Genomic DNA, 17,899 nt, shown 5'->3' with positions numbered 1-17,899 from the left:
TGTTATTAACATACTGAACTCATCTTGTATTAACATCATAAGTTCACCCACTTTTCATCCTTGTCTGGCTTTCCTTATCATCAAATGACCTCTTTTTAAACTTGCTGCTTGTCTACTTAGCCTATCCATACATCTATAAGGTTACCCCTTACCTTCTGATGCTCCATGGAAAATAGCCCCAGCCTATTCGGCCTCTCCTTACAGCTCAAACCCTCCAACACTGGCAACATCCTTGTAAATCTTTTCTGAACCCTTTCAAGTTCACAACCTCCTTCCCAGAGCAGGGAGAACAGAACCACATGCAGTATTCCAAAAGTGACCTAACCAATGTCTTGTACAGCTGCAATATGACCTCCCAACTCCTATACTGAATGCACTGACCCGTAAAGGCAAGCATGCCAAACCCTTCTTCACTATCCTGTCTACCTGTGACTCCACTTTCAAGGAACTATGAACCTGTGCTTCAAGGTCTCTTTGTTTGGCAACACCCCCCAGGACCTTATCATTAAATGCAAAAGTCCTGCTCTGATTTGCCTTTCCAAAATGCAGCACTGTGGGTTCATTAAACAGAGTCAGGAAAATTCATAATGGGGAATAGAGAAATGCCAGAGATGCTAAATGTTGTCTGCTTGCCCGGAGGAAGATGCAAGAAATCTCCCAGAATTGGAGATCCCAGTGACAGAAGAGAATGAGGACTTGCAGGGAAGTAACGTTGGTAAGAAGGCTGTATCAGAAAAATTAATGGGGTTGGCATGTCCCTGAGACCTAATTGTCTGCAACCCACAGTGTTGAAGGAGGTAGTTATAGAGATAATCACAGCATTTCACAGATTCGGGAATGATTCTTGCTAACTGGAAGCTTCCCAATGTCATCCCACTATTTCCAGAAAAAGCAAGGAAACAAAACAGACACACCACCCTTACATCAGTAGTAAGGACAATGCTAGAAGCTGTCATAAAGGATGTGCAAAATGTTCTGAGGAAGGATCACTTGACCCAAAATGTTAGCTCCGATATCTCTCTGCAGATGCTGCCAGACCTGCTGAGCTTTTCCAGCAATTTCCTTCTTTGTCTGACAAGTCTCCAGCAGCTTTCTTTGTACAATTGCTTTACTTTTATTTGATTAGTTCTGTTTGTGTAAAATAGACACTTGGATTTAAAGCATGATGTGATTGGCAAATCCATGGCCCAATCAAAAATCATGTTAGATAAACTTAACAGTTTTATAAGGCCACAAGAAATAGGAACACATGTAAGCCATTTGGCCCATCGAGGCTGCTCCGCCATTTAATAGGATCATGGCTAATCCATCATTCAGTATGTCCAGTTCCCTGCCTTTTCTCCATAACCCTCGACTCCCCACTGAACAAGAATCTATCTCATTTTTCAATATAACAAAGAACTCTGTGATAAGGAGCTCTAAAGACTCTCAGCCTTCTGAGAGAAGAAATTCCTCCTCACCTCAGTCTTAAATTGGCACTGTTTATTCTGAGACTCTGCCCTCTGGGCCTAGACTCACCCAATTGCAAGGAAACATCCTCTCAACACTGACCCTGTCAAGCCCTCAAGAATCATGTATATCCAGCAAGATCGCCTCTCGATCTTCTACACTCTAGTGAGTCCAGTGCCAAACTTTTAACCTTTGCTCATAAGACATTCCCTCCACACTAGGAATCATGCTAGTGAACCTTCTTTGGCTTGCCTCCAATTAGCTAATATATTTTCTCAAGTAAGCTGGCCAAAACTCCTCACGATACTCCAGGTATCAGCATCTTGTACATTTGCAGAAAGACTTCCCTAGTCTTATTCTCCAACCCCCTTGAAATAACACTCAACATTCCATTAATCTTCCTGATTATCAGCTGCACCTGTGGGCTAACTTTTTCCAAGGATGCTACAAACAAAATCAACAAGGGGGAGTTGATAGTTATAGTATATGTGAATTGTCTGAAGGCTTTTGATAAGGTCCTCCACAGCAAAAGTAAAGCACACGATATGATGTAAAGTACCAGCTTGGGTTAAGGATTGGTTGACAGACAGAAAATGGGCTGCAGCGGTTCAAAACTGCAGCAACATCTATGTCCCCAAACTGAATAAAAATAAAAATTCTCATATTGACAGGATGTAGCTAGTGGGGTACAGCAAAGATCAGTCCTTGGGTAGCAACTCTTCACTTTTTTACATGATTTGGATGCGGGGTCAAAGGGTTCTTGTGGCACAGTGGTAGTGCCCCTACCTCTGAGCCAAAAGGTCTGGCTTTCGGTCCTACCTGCTTCAGAGGTGTGTCATAACACCAGGCTATGTGGAGCAGATGTAATATTTCCAAATTTGTAGATGGTATAAAGTTAAGCAAAATGTGCATCATAACAGACATGTTGAGCCTTTTCTGGAAGAGTTGGACTGACTGAGTGGTTGGATAATAACACGGCAGATGGAATATCAAGTGGAAAATGTCAGGGAATCTACATTGACAGGGAGGATAGATGCTTTGAGTATTTCCTAAGCCATGAGAGGTTGGAAAGTTTAGATGTGCAAGGACTTGGATATCCTTGTCAATAAGTCACTGAGGCTAACATGCAGGTGCAGCAAACAATGAGGAGGGCTAAAGGAACGTTAGCCCTTATTACAACAGGATTTGTGTACAGTATTAATGACATCTTGCTTTAATTGTAAGGAAGCTTGGTTAGGGACATAGGAGCCTGTTCCACTATTCAATGAGATCGTGGCTGAGCTGTGACATAAGTCCATGTACATGCAATTGGTCCATATCCCTTAATACCTTTGCATAACAACAATTTATCTGTTTCAGGTTTAAAATTAATAATTGATCTAGCATCTACTGCCTGTTGTGGAAGAAAGTTCCAAACATCTATCACCCTTTGTGTGGCGAAGTGCTGCCTTACATCTCTCCTGAATTATCAGGCCTTGAAGTAATATGTGCAGTTGCGTTCTACTTACCTCAGTAAAGATATTATTTTCATAGAGCGATTGTAATGAAGGTTCACTAAGCTTGTTGCTGGGTAGTGGGACTGCCCTATTAACAGTGATTAAGGAAACTGAGCCAATAATCTCCTGTGATGATGCTGTCACTTTAAGAGGTTATTTTGTCCTTTTTTTTGAAGAGACATTGTAAGACAGAGGTGAAGACCGTCTCTAAGAAAGTAAATAATTTGTGAGACCTTGGGAATTAAAGTTGGAACAATGGAAACAGCCTGGGTGTGGCCAGCTCTGACAAGCCAGGCTTTCTAGATTTTTTTAAGCTTTTAGGTTTATTTTTAAACAGAAACCTTTGGAGACTCAAAAGAGTTAGAAGCCTCAATAAATGTCTCCTAGCTGCTACTTTCTTTGAATTTGCTCAGTGACGTTTCCATCCCCTATCTGGATTGGCGAACTGCATATGAGAATTTGTGTTTGAATTTGCCTTTTTGCCAAGGGGTGTGTTTATGGGATGTTACTATATTGGAACAGTTAATTAGTAATAGGTATTGCATCTATTATTCGGCTTCATTTTCCAATAGTTAAGTTATTATAAATTCTTCTTTCTTTTGTTTGTATTTTAAAGATAGTGTTTAAATAAATTGTGTTTTGTTTAATGTCGAGTAGCTTGAGAAGTTTGCATTGCATCGAAAACACAGCACTTCACATCTACCTTTAAAATAAGAAAAGGTTACGGTCTAGGCTACCTTCTTAAAATATATTGAGGGGGTCTGGCCTGGTTCATAACACTGCTGAGTTTTAAAGCATAAGAGGTGGTCTCATTGAAACTTACAAAATAATTAAAAGGGATAGGCAAAGTAGATGCAGGCATCATCTTTCTCCTGGTTATAGGGAAGCCAGAACTAGTGTCACAATTTCAAAATAAGGAGATGCCATTTATGACCAAGGTGAGGAGAAAGTTTATATTCTGAGGATGATGAATCTTTGAAATTCTCAGCATAGAAGCCTGTGGAAGTTTAGACTTTGTGTTTAAAGTAGGGGTTGATTATCATTGGTATAAAAGATCATGGGGATAGTTTGAATAAAAGTCAATGAAGTGTTCAATCAGCTTCACTTCTGAGAATCTTTCTTCCTTGCTAGGATATATCTTTGCTGCAAATCATAAACTATTTTTGTAAAGGTCTGCATTGTTTATCAATCATCCTTTCTTGCTAAAATCCTTTCCCAGCCCACTGCAACCAGCTCTGCCCTCATTCCTTTGTGATTACCACTATTTAACTTCAGCACATTTATTTCCAACCAAAATTTGTCACTCTCAAACTGAATGTGAAATTCTAGTGCATTATGATCACTGCTTCCAAGGGAATCTTTTACTCCAAGATCATGTTGTAATCTTCCTTCCTTACACATTACCAGATGCAAAATAGACTGATCCCTGGATGAATCTACAACATATTGTTCCATGAAATCATACTGAATACATTCTATAAATTATTCTTTGTGGCTACCTCTGCCAATTTGATTTTCAAAATCTACATGATGTTAAAGTGACGCAGGACTAATGTTCTGCCCCTTTTTTTACATGTCTTTATAATCTCATGATTTTTATAACTGTACAGCTGTTAAAAGGGTGCCCATAGACACGACCACAATTGTCCTCTTTCCCTAATTATTTCTTACCTCCACTCGTATGGATTCTACGTCTTCTATCCTAGACCATTTCATGCTATCATTCTTAAGCCATGCTGACAAAGCCATCCCTTCATCCTTTGCTGCCCTTCTGAAAAATTACTTAACCCAGTATATTTAGTTCCCAGTTTTTATCTCCTTGTAACTGTTCCACAATGGCTATACAAGCATTCTTATTAACCTCTATTTTTTGCTAACTTATTTATTTTGTTCTGAGTCCAATGTGTATTTAAGAATCATTCATTTTAGTTTTTTAAAAAAATATTCTCCCCTTTTACCTTGTTTGCTGCTCTTTCCAAATGTTACTATACTCGGTCACTTCCTGTCCCACAGTGGTGTTAAATGCTGCCCTGCAATACTTCCACATCCTGGTGCATTGTAAGCCTTATGCACCATTGTCTGAAACTGCCACCATTTAGCTTATTTCACTATTTTTCCATTGTTAATAAGTTGCCAGACATGACAAATGGAATCAAGGAGAAGACAATAACATGATATTTGAAAACAATTAATGGAAGACTTAAAAGAGTCCCAATGAAACACAAGGCCCAATATCACTCTAGAAAAATACTAGGGTAGCTTCTAACAGCAACAAAACCAAACAGAAGCACTTAAAACTTGTAATATGCTGTTTAATAGATACAAATTATGAATACAATATTGGTGTTTATTCAGCTATTTGAATGCCTGCAGTTATACTTGGACAGCATCCAGTCTGTTACTTCACAAAGGACATTGGTCAGAGATCTCCCTGCAGTAGAAAGTTCATTACTGAACCACAAAAAATAGGAAATGCCAGTCTGAACCTCATTGTAAGTTATTGACTGCTGAACCGAAAACCTGGGCTTGGGATAGGAGAAGTGGGGAGAGAAGAGGGCCTGGTGGCATTATCACTGGACTGTTAACCCAGAGAAGCAGATAATATTCTGGGGACCAGGGTTTGAATCCCATCACAGCAGATGGTGGAATCTGAATTCAATAAATACCTGGGTTTGACAATCTAATGATGACCATTGTTGATTGTCAGAAAACCCACCTTGTTCACTAATGCCCTTTAGGGAAGGAAACTGTCATCCTTACCGGTCTAGCCTACATGTGACTCCGGACCCACAGCAACGTGCTTGACTCTTAACTGCCCTCTGGGCAATTAGTGATGGGCAATAAATGCTGCCTGGCCAGTGACACGCTCATCCCGTGAATGAATAAAGGGTAAAAAAAAGTTCAAATTGTTTGTAATTAGTTAGGAAAGGGAAGAACTAATCTGGTAAATTGTTCGTGTAGCGCGTATGAACAGACCAGAAACCTCTGCATCACATCAAGGAAAGAAGAATCATCTTCATGAAAAAAAATGTTACATATGTAGTTAATTTGCAATTAAAGCACATTGCAGTTTGCTTTCCACATATCAGGAAATTAATACACACTCCTTTGAAAAATTGCTAAACTTTATATACAAAGGTAATGGCTAAAAGTGACACATCAACAAACAAAGACTCCAATAACTCTTCACTTTCAATTCAAATATACAATATGAAGTCTATCGATGTAGTGTATTAATCTGTTAGTTTCTAGAAGACATAATACACACTGTTCATAACAATTTTAGAAACAGAAATATGAACTTACTTCTCATGGAGATGTCAATAGGGTTTAAGCTGCAAGCGTGAACTTTAATCATAACTTCATTGGGATAGTGTATAATTGGAAACATAGATTCCTTTGTAAAACGCAGTGTGCTATTATTCCCATATCGATCAATCACCCAGGCTGGCATAACAGTCTTCTTAACTAAAGAAGTTGTAATCTTCCTACAAGTGACATTCTCAAAATGCTTTGCCCAAATTCTCCGAGATTTGCCCAAAAGTCCATTCCCAATCCTTTTACTTGCCAAATGCCACATGAGGTAGATGACTAGTCTTTAAAAGTGCAGATATTACAAAGCACCCATTCAAAAGGGGTGCATTTGCCTCAATATAAAGAACGTCAAGTACAAAGTTATGTTTTAACGGTAATCCTTAGAAAAATCTGAAAATCACGCTGCCTACTGAATACAGAGCGCAAACTTGAGGAGAAGTGTACGAAGCCCAAACCCAGACCCCAACTCGCTGTATTCAGCTCAATGCTGGAGACTGGACTCTTCCCTCTAAGCTAGTTCCTCACTGCTTCACCTCTGAACCTCCGCCAGCAACCAATCAGCACCAAGTCCCTGCCTGGCCATCACCAATCAGTGGGCTTGTTGTTGACCGGTGACTGTCCGGAGGCAATATGGCGGCGCCCAGTAGGCATTCATCCTTCTGGAACTAAGAAGGACGTAATCGGTGTCGGGACTCGGCTCCTGAAAACAAAATGTGGGGCTGGACGTTGAAAGAGGTAAGCCCGGTTCAGAGTCGATAAAATCGGCGCTACCTACACGAGCCGAAATGAAAGGAAATCATTGGATTGTGGGGGGAAAAGTCATTGGGACTTGGGCCAAGGCCATAGCCCGAAAAGGTTAAATCCTCCCCCCCCCCCAACCCAACCCTCCTCCTGGGGCATGACTTCCAGAGAGCAGAGTAAGCTACATCTTAGAATTCATCAAAGTTTTCGACTTTTTTTAAACCTTGGGGCAATGGGTGGCTAATGTGGTGATGTTGGGGGTGGGGGTTGAGGTTATAAGTAGGAAAATGGATTTAAAGCTACAGCCACAGAGGTGCTCCTCAGATGCTGCTTGGCCTGCTGTGTTCATCCAGCTCCACACCTTGTTATCTCAGATTCTCCAGCATCAGCAGTTCCTACTATCTCTACAGCTACAGTCAGGCCAGCCACAATTTTACTGAATGGCCCGCTCCTGTTTGTAATGTTTACGTTCTAATCTCCCATAACCCACAATCTCCGAGATACCTGCACACCTCTCATTGTGATTTGAGTTAAAGTAAAACTTTAGTTAGGTCGCATTTGGAGTATTGTGTGCAGTTCTGTGGAAAGGATGTGAAGGATTTTGACAGTATGTGAAAGAGGTTTACCTAGATGTTGTTTGAATTGGAGTGTATTAACTAAAAGGAGAGGTTGGATAAACTTGGATTGTTTTTGCTAGAGCATTGGAGACTGATGGTGCCACCTGAAAGAAGGATATAAAATAATGTGACGCATGGTGAGGGTGGATAGTCAGAGTCTTTTCCCAAAAGGTGGCAATGTCAAATAATAGAAAGCATAAGTTTAAGGCAAAAAGGGTAAGTTTAAAGGAAAGAAAAATCAACGTTTCAAGGTCAGGACACTTTTTCAGAGATCCTGACCTGAAATGTCAATTTTCCTACTCTGATGCTGCCTGGCTTGCTCTATTCTTCCAGCTCCACACTGTGTTGTCTCTGACTCCAGAATCTGCTGTTCTTGCCACCTCCAAGTATAAAAGAAATGTGTGAGGCAATATTTTTATGCAGAAGGTGGCAAGTGCCTGGAATGTGCTACTGCGTAGGTGACAGAAGAAGATATGAACACAAAGTTTGAGAGGCATTTGGACAGATACATGAGCAGGCAAGGAGTAGGGGGAAACACAATACCACAGAACTGGTACTACTGAACATCAGAATCAAAAACAGAAATTTCTGGAAAAACACAGCAGGCCTGGCAGCATTTGTGGAATGAAAGCAGAGTTAACATTTCGGTTCCAGTGACCCTCCTTCAGAACTGATTGTAACTAGAAAAATATTGGTGTGTATGCTGAAGGAGTGGGATGAGGAGGAGGAGGAGGCGGAAGGAAGGACCAAACGATAGATGGAGCTGAAATTCAAGAGAGAAACAGTTGGGCAGACAAAGCAAAGGGTAAAAGAGCCTTGGAGAATGAATAGCTGATAATAGGGACCTATAGTAGCTAGCAATGATTTATTTGTGACAGCAGCTCATGTGATGACATTGCCTGGTGTTTTGGGGTTGGGCTATTAAATGGGAGAAAATGCTCAGACCCTAAAATAGAATAGAGGTATCCGGGCCATGTACAGACAGATGGGATTAATTTAGAATTGCATAATGGTCGGCACAGACTTGGTGGGCCAAAGGACATGTTCCTGTGCTGTCCTGTTCTATGTTTATCTTAACTGAATTTGAATTTCTCCAGCTGCTCTGTTGGGATTTGATTTCATGTCACCGGGTCGTTAGACTTGACATGTGGATTCCTCATCCTGTTATGATGCTACTGTTGCAGCTTATTTTCTCTGGAATTTCATTCCTAACCCCCTTCACTTATGCTTCGAAACACTCTGAGCAAGTATTTTTCTGACTACTTATTTGTAGCTAGCTATAAATGTCTTTTGATGGCACTCCTCTAAAATGCCTAGGCCAGGTTTATTACAAAGGCACTATATAATGCATGTTGTTGTTGAAACTCATCCACTGTCTTGACCCTTTTCTGCTAAACTGCATCTACTGACTTTTCTGTCCAGGTCTACATGTAAACCAGAATTATGAATTAATCTGTCTCCGCACATCTATTTCTTCTACCAAAGTAGATGATCTCACGTTTTTACATATTATATACCATCTGCTATGTGATTGCCCATTTATGAAATTTGTCCAAACTCTCCGGGACCCACTTTACGTCTTCCTCACATTCCCACTTAGCATCATCTGCAAATTTGAAAATTTTACATTTGGTTTCTAAATCCACATCATTAACATATATTGCAAACAGCTGATGACCAAATACTGATCCTTGCAGAACCACACTAGTCACAGCCTGCCATGACTGACCCAAAACAGAAACTGCTGGAAAACACTTAGCAGGTCTGGCAAAATCTGTGGAGAGAAATCAGAGTTAATGTTTTGGGTGCGGTGACTTTTCCTCAGAACTAAGATTGACCCATTTATTTGTTTTCTGGCTTTGGGTAATCCTTAATCCATGCCAGTCCGTTCCCTTCTGTCTCAAGTTCTTTACTTTTGCTAAACAGCCTCCTTTGGGTGACTGTCAAAAACAATCACAAATTCTAAACATTTTAAAGCCAAGCTTACCTTTCCACTCAGCTTTGTACCATCAGCAAACTTAAGATAGTTTACACCATGTCTCTTCACCTATGTTGTGAATGTGGATTTTAAATGTTTACAAATCATTATAAAAATTAATATCTAAAAGCTTACTGCGGAATCGCTTGAATTCTGCGAGATTAATATTTTCAATTCTTTAAAAAGAGGCACAAAACTGATTTTTACTAATTTCAGATTAGCTTCCATTGCAATTATGTCATTTTGTTCACTGCAACAGCACAGCTGATCGTCACCTCAATGTTGCCTAGCAGAGAGATGTGAAGTTAGCTGCTGACACTAGAGTGGAAATATTTGATACACATTAGCTGCCACTAGTCAAATTACTCATGTAATTAAAATTAACATCATCACCTGTAGTTTGCTCAACATATTTGGCAAAATTTTACAATGTTCTGACATGCTTAGTCAGAAGAAATGCTATTTTAACCCATACATCTGAAGGAGTGAACAACTGCTCTTTTTTTTCAAGAAAAGTGTGACGCATTATTTTATATTTTAAAATACTTGTCAAAGATCCCAACCCTAGCATAGGGAAGGAGTGAGTCATTTTTAGATTCTGACTCCTTTTGCATTTACTTCCTTTAACCCCATGATTGACTTACTCATCAGCTCTGAAAATTCTTCTTCTTTCTCCACCTTTCAAGCTCTTAGCTTGATTGTTGGCCATCCTTCCTTCCATGCAGCATCACGACACTGCAATCTTTTCAATTTATCACAAGTTGCCTTGCAGATGTAAGATTTAGTTCCTTCCTTACCTGCTGCTTCCTACCAAATTTTCTAAACCCGGATATTAATCGGTCCGTCCCTGTGGTGGCTGGATGCTCAGATGCCCGAACTGCAAATGGTGAGTTAGGAAGGATCGCTAGCAATTTCCTCTCTCAGCCTGATGATAACCCAGAAGATAGCATGCTGTCCACGCATGCTGTTCCTTTATGTTTCTGCATGTGCACAACTGTACAGAACAATTGAAAGCACTCATACACTTTAATGAATAGGCTGTGCACACAATAAAAACATTCGAGAGAAGGTTTTCACTAGTATGTTTAAAACCACACTTAGAAATCATTTGGAAATATAAGGTACAGAATGAATCAGAGAAATTTCTATCATTGGTGCTTCCCTGGTGCCAGGGTCAAGGATGTCACAGAGCATCTGCAGGATAACCTTCTGGGGAAGGGGCATTAGCACAAAATCATGGTCCACGTTGCTACCAACATGCAGGTGGGAAAGGGAAGAGGTCGTGAAAACAGATTTCAGGTACTTAGGAAGGAAATTAAAAAGTAGAACCTCAAGAGCAGTAATGTCAGGATTACTGGCAATGCTCCATGCTATTGAGCATAAGAACAGGAGAGTTGATTGATTAAACACATGGCTGGAAAACTGGTATCAAGGGAGGGCATCAGATTCCTGAGGTATTGTGACCAGTTCTGAGGCTAGTAGAATTTGTTCCACCTTAATGCGACTGATAGTGATATCCTTCCAGGGAAATTTGCTGGTGCTGTTGGAATGAATTTAAAACTGCTTATCTGGACATGGGATGATAAGCCGTGTTGGAAGCAATTAAAGTTGACAACAGAAAGTAGCTGGAGAAACAAAATCGAGCATCAAGTGTGGAATTTTTTATTCATTCATGGGATGAGGGTGTCACTGGCTAGGCAGCATTTATTGCCCAGAGGGCAGTTAAGAGTCGAGCACATTGCTGTGACTCTAGACCCACAGCAATGCCAGACCTGATAAAGATGGCAGTTTACTTCCCTACAGGACATTAGTGAACAAGATGGGTTTTTCCGACAGTTTATAATGGATTCATGGTCATCGTTAGATTCTCAATTCCAGATATTTTATTGAATTCAGATTCTACCATCTGCCATGGCGGGACTTGAACCCTGGTCCCCAGAACGTTATCTGGGTCTCTGGATTAACAGTCCAGCAATAATGCCACTCGGCTGTCACCTCCTCTCTGATGTCAAAAATACAAAGTTAAGGACACTTTAGCTGAAAACACACCGCATGCGCGACAAGGCAGAAAATCTAAAGGCACCAATAGAGGTAAAGGGACAAGACATAATTGCCATTGCAGTAACATGGCCACACAAAGACCAGGACTGAGAACTGAATAAGCAAGAATATTCAACATTTACAAAGGATGAACAAAAAGGAACAGTAAGTGTGATTGTCCTGACAGTATAGGATGGAATCAGTATATTTGTAAGGGAGGGATTTCTGATGGGGAGCATAATGTATAGAATCTATTTAGGTGGAATGAAGACACAGTGAGAGCAACAGATGTTGGTTTGATTATTTAGAAGCCGCCAAATAACAATAGGAGCATGGGGCACGGTGTTCACTGGGAGACGAGAAAAGCGTATAACATGGGCAATGCGGTTAACATAAGTGACTGCAATCCACCTATAGACTGGATAAACCAATTGAGCACTCAGGCTGTGGAGGATGAGTTTCTAGAGTGAGTTAGGCATGGTTTGCTAGAGCAGAATGTTGAGCAGCTGACTACAGGACAGGCTATTTTAGTACTAATATTATGTAATGAAAAAGGACTTATTAATGATCTTGTAAAAGAAACTTTTTAAGGATGAGTGATCACAATGTGATGGAATTTCACATTATATTTTCAGTTAAATCAGAAGCAAGACTCTTCACTTTGAATAAGGGAAATTATGAAAGCATGAGGCAAGAATTGGCTGAAGTGGATAGGGGAGATACATTAAAAAGCATGACTGTACATCAGCAAATGGAAAGTCTTTAAGGGACTGTAACTTTTCACAGCAACAATACATACCTTTGATGTTTTTGAGCTTTTGCACCTCGGTCACTTGTGGATGACAAAGGAACTTCTTATGAAAGAGAAGGCTTGTAAAGTTATCAGAAATATAATAAATCTGAGGATTGAAAGAGAAATGAGAGAGAGAGAGAATGCATACATATGAGATCAGAGTTTCAGCAGGATTTGTTAACTAGATAACTGTACTGCACCTGTCGTAGTTTTCCAGTGCTGACCAGACTCTTAAATTTATTAAGGGGTCAGAATTTCAGGGGAATCTGTGTTGTCAAGACTGTTGCTAGCTATGGAGTTTCTGCAAGAGTTCCCCCTTCTGTTTCTGGTTATTTCCAGGTACCTCAGGAGGACGTAGTAATCTCAAGTCTAGGATTTAATGTTAGATTGCATGAAGTCCTGGGAATTAAGACAAGTGCACAGTGAGAATTACCTACAACACCAGCAAATTTGATCGAAATTTATTGATGTGCTGGGTAACCTTTTCTTATCCTACCCTTTAGTATTCTTTTGACCCTTAACACCCATATTAAAATTATAGGTTACCCGAGCTTTACAAGAAGGTCAAATCAGTCCGACTGAGCTGTGCCAAAGATGTCTGTCTCTAATCAAGAAGACAGCCTTCCTGAATGCCTATGTTACTGTCCCTGAGGAGCTTGCCATGCAACAGGCTATAGCAGCAGAGCAAAGGTTGCAAAGAGGTAAGATAGAGCCATATCACTATCTACAGTTAAAACGTCTGTGCAATGTGATTACAGGATTTTTCAAAAAATTAAGCTTCACTACACCTTACTTTTCAAAATGTACTTACCTATTTGTTGAAAATCCATTAGAAACTTATTCATATTTTGGATAGTTGTAATCTTAGTTTTTGTTTATCATCCATTACAACAGCTGTCAATATGAAATGTTTGAAACGCTTCCCTTTCCTTCTTTTCTCCCCAGTCAGTTTACTTAATACTAAGGTTTTAATTACCCATTGAGACAATGTTACTATTTCATTCATACCCTCCAGTACAAATGAAGTGCAGAAAGATTGGACAAAAATTTCATGTGGTGCAACTTTTATCACTATAAGACTCTGTATCAGATGATCTAATGTTGGAGTATTAGCTAAGAGAAAAAAATCTTAACCAGAACAAAGGCATAGTCAGTTGCTCTTCAAATCAAACTATTGATCTTTTATGTTCTTCTGACCATGCAGAAAAGGCCAAAATTTAATGCCTTACCAGAAAGGCAGAAACTCTTAACAATGCAGCTGTCTTAGACTTTAATATTTGATCTATGATACTGCGGGAGTTGAGGCAATAATCTTCTAGCCTTCCAGTTAAGAGAAAAGAGGACTATCAATTGAGCTAGGCTGTCAGTTTTTAAATTCTGAAGAAGAATCGTATAAGACCTGAAACACTGGCTCAGCTTCTATCTCTGTGGTTGTGGCCAAGCCAGGATGGATTTTCCAGTACTCTAATTTTATTTTGGACCTCTAATATCTGCAGTACTTGTTGAATACTCATTTTAATGTTCAAATTAAATTATTTGAACCAGTTTGAGAAAATCTAATTTGGAAACATCAATAATATTAAACTGGTATGTAAACTAGATGATCCTGCTTTCCATCCTAAAGAAAAATGTAATTGAAGTGGATTTGTTTTGGTAACTATGAGTCATTTTGTAGTCAATCTGGAAGAATGCTACTGTGCTCCTAATCTCTGCTAATTTGTAAACAGCCATAACAAAGTACACACCAACTACCAATAACTACTTTGTCAATTAGATTTGGTTTGTAATTTATTATGATAACATATGCAAATAAAAAATTACGACACAAGACTGTATTTCACTATATAAATATTTTTAAATTATATTCACCCAGGCGAATCCACTGGTCCCTTAGATGGGGTTCCAGTTGCTGTTAAGGATAACTTCAGCACTGCTGGTATTGAGACAACATGTGCATCAAATATGTTAAAAGGTAAAGGCCTTTTTATTCTTTATAAAACAGCTTGGTGAATTTTGAAGCAAATAACTAGGTAATAGAAAATATAGCATCAGTCATTCAATTGTAATATTCCTGCACTGTTTTCAGTCTCTTGTGTATGAGTGAAAATGTTTCATTCAAGACCTGTGCCTTGAGTGTTATTGAATGCCTTATCACATTCAGGTTTAATTTCTCAAATATTGTTATGACTGCCATCTGCTCCCTGTAAACTGTATCTCATTTAGAATGCTGCAGCCTAAAATTCCCATCCACACACACTCCCTCAGCTCTTTTTGTAAGGTTTCAGAATTTTTTGTAACCATGTATTTGGGAATGAGTTATGTTAAAGGTCTTTAATTTGTTTTTTAAATTCCTTCATGGAACATGGGCTGGGCCAGCAATTACATCCCATCCCTAGTTATCTTTGAGAAGGGGGTGGTGAGCTGCCACAGTCCATATGCTATAGGTTGACCTTCAATATCCTTCAAGAGGGAATTCCAGGATTTTGACCCTGCAACAATGAAAGAATGTTTAATATAGATCCAAATCAAGTAGATATGTGGCTTGGGGAGGAACTTGCAGATGGTGGCAGGTATGAGGTTGCCAGATGGACCTAATATAAAATGAGTTCCCTGATTGGGGCTGTTAATCTGGTCCAATCAGGTAGTGCTGACTGACAGATAAGGACAGGAGTGTCTGAGGTTCTGCTTGTTGAGAAAGCTGGATCAGTGTCAAGGATTTTTCATGTGTAAATACGGGGTTTCCTGATGACAGGGTTCCGGTCTCTGTGGAGCTGTTTTAGTGGTGTTCCCATGTAGGAACAAAGAATATTACAGCACAGAAACAGACCCTTCAGCCCTCCAAGCCTGCGCCGATCCAGATCTCTATCTAAAACTGTCGTCTATTTTCCAAGGATCTGTATCCCTCTGCTCCCAGCCCATTCATGTAACTGTCTAGACATCTTAAATGATGCTATTGTGCCCGCCTCTACCACCTCCACTGGCAACGTGTTCCAGGCACCCACCACCCTCTGTGTAAAGAACTTTCCACACATATCTCCCTTAAACTTTTCGCCTCTCACCTTGAAATTGTGAGCCCTAGTAACTGGGGAAAGCTTCTTGCTGTCCACCCTGTTTATACCCCTCATGATTTTGTAGACCTCAGTCAGGTTCCCCCCTTAACCCCAGTCTTTCTAATGTAAACAATGCTAAGCTGCTCAACCTCTCTTCATAGCTAGCACCCTCCGTACCAGGCAACGTCCTGGTGAACCTACGCTGCACCCTCTCCAAAGCATCCGCATCCTTTTGGTAATGTGGTGACCAGAATTGTGCGCAGTATTCCAAATGTGGCCGAACCAAAGTCCTATATAACTGTAACATGACCTGCCAACTCTTGTACTCAATACCCTGTCCGATGAATGAAAGTTTACTGTATGCGTTCTTGACCACTGTATCAACCTGCGTTGCCACCTTCGGGGTACAATGGACCTGAACACCCAGATCACTCTGTGCATCAGTTTTCCCCTAGGGCTTTTCTATTTATCACATGGTTCATTCTTGAATTGGATCTTCCAAAATGCATCACCTCACATTTGCCTGGATTGAACTCCATCTGCCATTTCTCTGCCCAACTCTCCAATCTATTTATATTTTGCTGCATTCTTCAGCAGTCCCCATCGCTATCTGCTACTCCACCAATCTCAGTGTCATCTGCAAACTTGCTAATCAGAACATCTATACCTTCCTCCAGATCATTTATGTATATCACAAACAACAGTGGTCCCAACACGGATCCCTATGGAACACCACTGGTCACAGTTCTCCATTTTGAGAAATCCCCTTCCACTGCAACTCTGTTGCCCAGCCAGTTTTCGATCCATCTAGCTGGTACACCCTGGACCCCATGCAACTTCACTTTCTCCAAGACCTTCTCCATCAGCCTGCCATGAGGTACCTTATCAAATGCCTTACTGAAGTCTATGTGTATTATATTTACAGCCCTTCCCTCATCTATCAACTTTGTCATTTCCTCAAAGAATTCTATCAAGTTGGTAAGACATGACCTTCCCTGCACAAGACCATGCTGCCTATCACTAATAAGCTCATTTTCTTCCAAATGTAAATCGATCGTTTCCTTTAGTATCTTCTCCAGCAGCTTCCCCACCATTGATGTCAGCCTTACTGGTCTATAATTGCCTGGATTATACTTGCTACCCTTCTTAAACAAGGGGACAACATGAGCAATTCTCCAGTCCTCCGGGACCTCACCCGTGCTCAAAAATGCTGCAAAGATATCTGTTAAGGCCCCAGCTATTTCCTCTCTCGCTTCCCACATAACCTGGGACAGATCCCATCCAGACCCGGGGACTTGTCCACTCTAATGCCTTTTAGAATACCCAACACCCAACACTCCACCCCCTGCCTTATGCTGACTTGGCTTAGAGTATTTAAACATCTATTCCTAACCTTAACATCCATCATATCCCTCTCCTGAGTGAATACCGACACAAAGTACTCATTAAGAATCTCACTCATTTTCTCTGACTCCTCACATAACTTTCCTCCTTTGTCCTTGAGTGGGCCAACCTTTTCTCAGTTACCCTCTTGCTCCTTATGTATGAATAAAAGGCTTTGGGATTTTCCTTAACCCTGTTTGCTCAAGATATTTCATGACCCCTTTTAGCCCTCTTAATTCCTTATTTCAGATTGGTCTTACTTTCCCGCTATTCTTCCAAAGCTTAGTCTGTTTTCAGTTGCCTAGACCTTATGTATGCATCCTTTTTCTGCTTTTCTAGTCGCAGAATTTCACCTGTCACCCATGGTTCCCTAATCTTACCTTTTCTGTCCCACATTGTCACAGGGACATGTCTGTCCTGCACTCTAATCAACCTCTCTTTAAAAGATACCTACATATCAAATGTGGATTTATCCTCAAACAGCTACTCCCAATCCACATTTCCCAGCTCCTGCCGAATTTTGCTACAGTTAGCCTTCCCCCAGTTCAACTCTCTTCCTTTCGTCTTTGTCCCTCAGTATATTAAAAGTTAGGGAATTGTGATCATTATTCCCAAAGTAATCCCCTACTGAAACTTTAACCAGCTGGCCAGGCTCATTCCCCAACACCAGGTCCAGTATGGCCTCTTCCTGAGTTGGACTATTTACATATTGCTCTAGAAAACCCTTCTGGATGCTCCTTACAAATTCTGCTCCATCTAAACTCCTAACACTGAGTGAATCCCAGTCAATGTTGGGAAAATTAAAATCTCCCTTCACCACCACCCTGTTGCTCCTTCATCTTTCCATAATCTGTCTACATATTTGTATCTCTATCTCACGCATGCTGTTGGGAGGCCTGTAGTACAGCCCCAACATTGTTACCGCACCCTTCCTGTTTCTGAGCTCTGCCCGTATTGCCTCACTGCTCGAGTCCTCCTTCAACACAGCTGTGCTATCCTCTTTGACCAGTACTGCAACTCCTCCACACCTTTTACCT

General features: G+C 40.5%; 2 protein-coding genes across 2 annotated transcripts in view; one reads left to right on the top strand and one right to left on the bottom strand.

Moving 5' to 3' along the window:
* Positions 1 to 6,799, bottom strand: part of rtn4ip1 (reticulon 4 interacting protein 1) — a 48,595-nt gene extending 41,796 nt beyond the window's left edge. The window contains exon 1 of the mRNA XM_048530503.1: positions 6,252 to 6,799. Within this exon, the coding sequence (XP_048386460.1) occupies positions 6,252 to 6,525 (274 nt within the window). The 5' untranslated portion in view covers positions 6,526 to 6,799. The remainder of the gene's footprint in view (positions 1 to 6,251) is intronic.
* Positions 6,800 to 6,881: 82 nt separating this feature from the next.
* Positions 6,882 to 17,899, top strand: part of qrsl1 (glutaminyl-tRNA amidotransferase subunit QRSL1) — a 50,428-nt gene continuing 39,410 nt past the window's right edge. Inside the window, exons 1-3 of the mRNA XM_048531807.2 lie at positions 6,882 to 6,995; positions 12,971 to 13,130; positions 14,303 to 14,401. Coding sequence (XP_048387764.2) covers positions 6,972 to 6,995; positions 12,971 to 13,130; positions 14,303 to 14,401 — 283 coding nt within the window. The 5' untranslated portion in view covers positions 6,882 to 6,971. The remainder of the gene's footprint in view (positions 6,996 to 12,970; positions 13,131 to 14,302; positions 14,402 to 17,899) is intronic.

Source organism: Stegostoma tigrinum, chromosome 4, assembly GCF_030684315.1.
Source record: "Stegostoma tigrinum isolate sSteTig4 chromosome 4, sSteTig4.hap1, whole genome shotgun sequence".
Classification (NCBI taxonomy): domain Eukaryota; kingdom Metazoa; phylum Chordata; class Chondrichthyes; order Orectolobiformes; family Stegostomatidae; genus Stegostoma; species Stegostoma tigrinum.
Note: the sequence above shows the minus strand (reverse complement) of the source record. Positions and strands in the feature narration are given on the sequence as shown.